Source organism: Saccostrea cucullata, unplaced genomic scaffold (genome assembly GCF_032062105.1).
Source record: "Saccostrea cucullata isolate Sc308-1 unplaced genomic scaffold, CSIRO_AGI_Scuc_v1 ctg2111, whole genome shotgun sequence".
Taxonomy (NCBI): Eukaryota; Metazoa; Mollusca; class Bivalvia; order Ostreida; family Ostreidae; genus Saccostrea; species Saccostrea cuccullata.
The window spans coordinates 104,098-111,211 of NW_026918781.1; the positions used below are offsets into that span (position 1 = coordinate 104,098).

Genomic DNA, 7,114 nt, shown 5'->3' on the forward strand with positions numbered 1-7,114 from the left:
CTGACTTTCCTGCTTATGTGGAAGCATTTCCCTGACCCACGTGTTAGTAGTAAATTCTAAATTGTAGTAGAATCATGCCGGGGGAAGGGCGGGGCCATGGACTATGGGTGATTCAAAGTTTTATCCATAGAAATATATAGGAAAATATTGTCTACAGGTAATATATTGGACTTAGCTTTGTTGTCAAGAAAAAAAAAATCGGGTTGTTCTTATGTGGAAGCATGTAGTGATAAATTCTAATTTGTTCAAATCATGATTTCACGCGATATCAAAGTTTTACATAGAAATATTTTGGAAAAGTCTTTGAAATTAAATTTTTCTTAACTTTTGAAAAATGAAGCTTATTTGGAAAAGCAGACTTTGGGTAGTGTATAATTTGACGAAAGTTTAAACAATTTATGGACAATTATTTTTCAAAGTTTTACATAGAAATATATAACGAATATATATTTTTTTAGAATCGGACCAAGGAGGCTCAGGCACTTATTGGGTAAGAACAAATTTAATCAGTTGAGGCATCTTGGGTTTTAGGAGAATTAACCAAAAAATAGGTCACGGTGACCTACTTTTTTTATTTAGGTACGTATTATTTAGAATCATCAAACTTTATCATTTGGCAAAGAAAAAATTCATATATGTTAGTTTTAAAATTTTATCATATTTGTATCTCTTATATATGGTACTTATTTTAAAAGGAGATTGAAATAGTCTAAAAATGGCTGCCACCCCCTAGCCTCATTGAAAATCTTAAAAAATATATAGGAACCACTGGGCCAAAAAATTGAAATATATGTGCCCATGGAAGGATCATGGGGTAGATTACAAAATGTCTAAATTATGATCAGTGGGGTAGGGTGGGGATGCATTATGTTAACAAGGGGGAAATCTGGTAAAAAACAGAATGGTGAAAAAGCTTGTCATGTGAGCGATATTGGCCCTTGGGTTCATAGATTTTTTCTATTAGTAGAAGCCTTAGTCATAATTCTTTTATAATTTTATGAGAAATTAATTGAATATAATCCATAGTAATTTTTATATTCATATGCATATTTAAAGAATAAAGGAAAATCAGACATTTTAAATGATTTTTTAAAGGAGCTAAAATATTGTCCGTGTACAGGTAATATATGTGGACTTAGCTTTGTTGTGAAAAAAAAAATGATCGGGTTCGTTCTTCATGAGATAAACATGTAAGCGATAAATTTAATTTTTCGAAGGTGATTTCAGCGATATCAACAATGATCAACATAGGATTATTTTTTGTGTGACCTAACAAAAATTATTTTTTTAACTTTTGAATTTTGATATCTTTGAAAAGAAAAAGACTTTGGGGATATAATTTGACGAAAGTTTAAACAATTTATGGACAATTATTTTTCAAGAAGAAAAACGAATATATATTTTTAGCGATTAGAATCGGACCAAGCGACTTTAAATATCTCAGGCACTTATTGGCTAAGAATCATCAAACTTTGTCAGTTGAGGCATCTTGGGTTTTAGGAGAATGTTGACCAAAAAATAGGTCACGGTGACCTACTTTTGAATATCTCAGGTACGTATTAGCTTAGAATCATCAAACTTTGTCAGTTTAGGCACCTTGGGTTTTTCGAAAACGTCGACCAAAAAGTAGGTCACTGTGCTCTACTTTTGACATTTTATGGCTATATTTAATTATATCTGGTACTTATTGGCTTGGAATCATCAAACTTTGTCAGTTGCGCAGTTATGATAAGGCTGTCCGAAGGTTTAAAATGCCTAAAAAATATATATTTTATTTTGAGCTAGAATTAAATTTTAATATATATTCCTTGTTTTTAATTACAGTCAACCTGAGATAATAGTTGAAACATGTTTTACTTTCAAGCATTTTTGTGATGTCACATGACTATGTTGATCACGTGACATAGATTTATGATATTCCTAATTCTTTCACAAAAACCGCTTCGGCACAAGTGAAAAATATTATGCAATATTATGTGAGAAAATATTATGCAAAGTTTGTTACATAGATCAATTCATCGTGATCTCTGGGACATAGAAAGTGCAGGGGGCAGGTTAAATTTTTACTCGTTAAGAAAATATTTTATGAGAAATTCAACTTACCTACATAAGAAGGGGCATTTTCCACTCTTTATCGCAATTTATACAAAAATGGAAAAACTACACACAATCCCCCAGCAAAATTCAGTTAGAGTACAAAAATCTCTTGTAGATTCAAACAGAATATCTTCAATTTGTCCTTGTTTATCACTTGTGCCAGTCCAATATAAACACGATTCATAAATTCTAACTCTGTCTACGGATGTATAAGGGGAGCATTTCACACATAATTTTTCGCTATTAATTAATTATGTGCATATCAGACAAGCAAAAGGAATAGGCATATTTAGATTTCATATATTCAACATCATATCCGCACACTCGAGCTTAAAAATCAATCCTAACACTTGAATTAAACAATAAGTCCCAAAAATAAATCTACATGCTATATAAAAATTATGACACTTTCCCCGTTATTGTAGCTCAAGTATGCAGTGACTTGACGTCATATTCTATTATGACGTCATATCTAGGTAGTTCAGAGAAGTTACTACAGTTTGAACAGTTCGATACTTTACGGGCAGCCTTATCATAGCTGCGTGAGGCATCTTAGGGTTTCATTGAATGCCACAGTGACCTACTTTTGAATATCTCAGGTACTTATTGGCTTAGAATCATCAAATTTTGTCAGTTTAGGCATCTTGGGTTTTGGATAATGTAGACCAAAAAGTAGGTCACTGACCTACTTTTGACATTTGATGGCTATATTTAATTATCTCTGGTACTAATTGGCTTAGAATCGTCAAACTTTGTCAGATGATGCATCTTGGTTTTTCAGAGAATGTTGACCAAAAAGTAGGTCATGGTGACCTACTTTTGAATATCTCAGGTACTTATTTAATTAGAATCATCAGTCTTTGTCAATTACTGTATCTTGAGTTCTCAGAAAATTTCAATCAAAAGGTAGGTCACTGTGACCTACTTATGGTATTTTATAATTATATTATAATATCTTCAGTCTTAACTGGCTAAATATTATCAAACTTTGTAAGTTAATGCATTTCGGGTCTTATGATACTAATAGAGTTGGAGGCTTCTAATAGAAGTGATAGATTGTACAATTTATCAGAAGAGCGATTCAAGGCCCTTGGGCCTCTTGTTATGTCATTTGTTTGTTTGTTGTTAAACTTCCTCCAAGAAATTTTTCATTCAAATGGAGATACCACCACTTGAAAAATAATGAGGACAAGTCAGATTATTACCCTAACCAAAATTTGAGATGTTTTGGGAGAAAATTGAAAAAGAGGCCACAATAGAAATTTGCTTTAATTGTAAGAAATATTCTTTTCAGGCATATGACTGCGGCAAGTCACAGTCAAACCAGCAGTAAACCTAAGGTCCCGCCCCCACCCAAGGCAGACACCCCCTACAAGATCCCGTATTTTGACTTTGATCAATCAGAAATTGTAGAGGGACCACCGGATGTAGATGAGGTAAGCTTTATTTTGTAATTATAACATTCAGTGTTATATCTCAATCATATTTGGCCTTTAATGCTCATGCAGATGTAAAGATTAAACAAATCATTATCTATGGTAAATGGTTGTATCATTTTTAATGGGTTGATTATTTAATTTAGTCCTTGCAATGTTTAAAATAAATTCCGTGTTAGTGAATGAGAGAATGAAATACTAGAATATAATTTATGGAATTGTGAATAGTTGTTAAAATGTTTTGGAATGTTTGCTAAGTCAAGTGATATCAAAACAAAAGTAAAGGGGGAGGGTCCTTAAATCTAGAAGTAAAGTGTCAATTTCCTTTCAATCGCTTAATTATTTCATGATGACACCCATTTCTCTAACAGTTGTCGGAGGAAATCAGGCAGAAGGACGTGGTAGAGGAAATAATAGCCTCAGTCTGTAGCATACAGCGGTGCTAAATGTCCCGGGGACGAAAAACCCCAGAAAGAGGAGAGAAAGAAACACAGACAAGGAAAGTCCTACTCTCCAGACAAGTTAACAGACTCTGCTTCCACTAGAAAAACTGTCCAGTTTCAAGATATTCATGAGACTTCAGGTTAGAATGGAAATATTTTTCTGAGTTTCAGTTTCAGAAAACATTTTATTAATGTCTTGAAAATGTATCCTTTAAATATTACAAGGAAACTAGGATTTTAAGCAATTTATGAACAATTTAAGGGTAACTTGCAAAATGCAGGCAATTCGTGTTATCTCAGACCAAACTTAATGGGGTCAAGACAAAAACTTCAATATATGCCAGGACTCAAGCTATCAAGGTTGAAATACCTATCGAAAAATTTGTTGGGTATTTAACTCCTTTAACCTATCCATAGTACTGAGATATCCATGTTCAAGACTTAATTGTGATTTTATCCAGTAAAGTTTGACTTTGTAGAGTCAGAGTCTGAGGAGAGTGATTCTGAGGACTCGGGTGAGGAGCAGGACCACAGGAGGGACAGCTCTGAGACTGAGGAGTCAGAGGATGAGGACAGAACTCCTGGTGAGGAGTACGCCTACCCAGAGCAGGAGAAAAGGTAAACAGCGGCCTGTAATAGTTATACTCAATGTAAATTTACTTCCCCAAGGAAAGTTGTGCATGCCTTTTATATAAATACTGCAGTTACTGTGAAATCACTTTTTGAGTTGGGGGGGGGGGTATAAATGGGCCTACAAATTCATAACCTTGATAAAATACTAAAAGTTTAATATTTATCTCAAAGACACCAAGAAAACCAATTTTTTCCTTTTCTATACATGATGAGCCAATATTATTCCTTTCATTTTAGATCAAGTTGTGTCCAAGTTAAGAGAGCCAAAATTTATTCCCCACCTTCCCATGACCTTAGATTGAAATTTGACCAGGAAGAAGAAAAAGACCGAATGGAATACCAGCGACCTTGGCCTGACCTTGAAAATCTGTTTGGTGATGACCCAGAATACCAAAAATATCTGACTGACCTTGGCTCATACATGGCAATGCAGCTGGAGCAAGTTAAACAGTTCTCTCATGTAAGTTTGATATACAAAATGACTGGAATGTGGTTTTATTAAGATTGACTTGAGAATAAGGTTTAATCATTTCAAAATTAATATAACATTGATGGAACTGGAGAAATTGGGAAAATGTTATGCAGATTTTGAAAAATACATTGTTTCAAATTTATATTCTTTATCTACATAAGTATCCTTAGATAATTTTATGTCAATATATGATTTCCTCCAACAGAACTTTGATCAGTACTGTGAAGTGGTGGACAAGAGTAAAGCCTTGGACATTGATGAATCCATGGCCAGACATGAGTGGTCCACAGAAGAATTCAATCATGTTCTACCAACCTTCACAGAAATGGTCAGACCTGCTTTCTGCATAATATCTGTTTATCATGAGAAGAATTTTTAAAATATTTTCAGAATTATGATGCATTAATAATTTTATGTTTTGTTGCTAAGCTGGTAATCTCAGTCATAGAATGATATTATCCCCTCATGCAAATAGTTGCGGAGGGGATATAGCATCGCAAATGTGCGTATGTGTGTGTGTGTGTGTTAGTGTGTTCGTTACACTTTGTGGGCAAGATTAACAGAAAACCTTTGCATTAACCACGCTCAGCGTTTACAAACTTGTGTGAAAATATAAAAAGATGAAGCCTATTCATTTTCAAGTTCATTGTTAAATTATTTCTTCAGATATCGCGTTTCACTGTCTCGAAACCCTGACATTTTATGTACGAGTTGACAATAATCATTTCTGCAAGGGAACCAATTTAAGAACCAGTTTGAAAGCTTAAAAGTATCTATGTTATGGCTCCCCCCCCCCCTTAACCACTTTGCATTTTGTAAAAATGGATCAACAACAACACACCCACTAATAATTTTGTCAAAAGTAGGGGAGTTGGTCCTAATGTTGTGGGTTTGAATCCCTTCGTGGGACATGGAGACTGGTCCTTCGAATAAATCCGTGTAACTAAAGGCCCATGTCCCAACAAATGCTGGCACAAAAAGATCCCTCACTGCTCAATGGTCGTAAGTCCCTATTATAGGAAAGAATGTGCAGCTCTCCACCGGCAAGCCTTCATATGAGCAAAAAATTCCTGAGAGGGACAATAAACAAAATACATTGTACTATCAATCTTTAACATGTTTAACGTCCCTCTGGAGAATTTATCTCTTGTGAGATGTTGCCATTAGGCGAGGGGATGCTCCGCTCAGCGGTGCCCTTGTATTTTGCATTTTTTGGGCAGAAGCACTTTTTTTTCAAATCTTAAGTCTAAATTTGTAGAAGTAACAGCTTTCTTTTAACGTCTGTAGGTAAAGGAGATGCGGAAGATGACTGTGAAGAGGAGATGTGCGATGGTTCTGGTGATAAGCTCTAGCTTCAGGGACTCCTGTCTCCCCTACCCCCAGGAGATCATCAGCAAGACCCACCATAAGCTGCCCATTATAGCCATCAAATGAAACGAAGATCTGCTTACTATTATCAAGGTATTCAATGAGGAAAAGGAAACAATTCTTAGATTTTTAAAAAGAATTTGATTGAATTTGCAACTAAATTTCAGAAATTCTTTATTTGGTAAGGATTTGGAAATATCCCCCCCTCCACAAAAAAACATGAAATTTAGTGTTTTTAAATTATTTGGAAATGTCTTTTATCAGGGTGCAGCAAAAAAACTGGAGGACTATTCTAAATCTGTGGAAGAATTTGTGGAACATTTGTCTTTCCTGTCTAAGATGATGTCTGAAATCACAGCTCTTGATAAGGAGTTCCTGATTGTGAAAAAAGTTGTTCACCATTGCCAAGGATTTCTTTGTAAAGATTGAACCAGAAGACCTGGCCTTACACCAGACACTGGGTCCAAGTTTCCGGGGCTGAAAGTAAGAGAGTTAGACTTGCTTTCTGTCCGGAAAAGCCAATTATATAAACTGATTGGTGATGGGGAAAAAATGAAAAATACTCATCAAGTATCCAATAATGTTTTTATTAAAATTAGATGTTGTGAACAATATCTTTGTTGAAAGAAAGAATCAATTTGTCATTTTTTTTATTCTTGACGAAA

The 7,114-nt window shown here is 34.6% G+C and overlaps 1 protein-coding gene across 1 annotated transcript; it reads left to right on the forward strand.

Annotated features, from left to right (window-relative positions):
* The first annotated feature begins 3,395 nt into the window (after window positions 1-3,395).
* Window positions 3,396-6,536, forward strand: LOC134271131 (dynein axonemal heavy chain 14-like). Its single transcript, XM_062753385.1, has 6 exons — window positions 3,396-3,533; window positions 3,951-4,116; window positions 4,456-4,594; window positions 4,847-5,069; window positions 5,287-5,409; window positions 6,369-6,536. Exons 1-6 carry the CDS (start codon window positions 3,396-3,398, stop codon window positions 6,513-6,515), a joined length of 936 nt encoding a protein of 311 aa, XP_062609369.1. The 3' UTR covers window positions 6,516-6,536.
* The last annotated feature ends 578 nt before the right edge of the window (window positions 6,537-7,114 follow it).

What these genes read in the sequence shown, in the direction of transcription:
- LOC134271131 (XM_062753385.1), top strand. Translation starts at nt 3,396, where the DNA reads ATGACTGCGGCAAGTCACAGTCAAACCAGCAGTAAACCTAAGGTCCCG. An exon ending in GACCACCGGATGTAGATGAG is followed by an intron (nt 3,534 to 3,950) that starts GTAAGCTTTATT and finishes AGGAAATAATAG; the next exon opens with CCTCAGTCTGTAGCATACAG. An exon ending in TACCCAGAGCAGGAGAAAAG is followed by an intron (nt 4,595 to 4,846) that starts GTAAACAGCGGC and finishes CTTTCATTTTAG; the next exon opens with ATCAAGTTGTGTCCAAGTTA.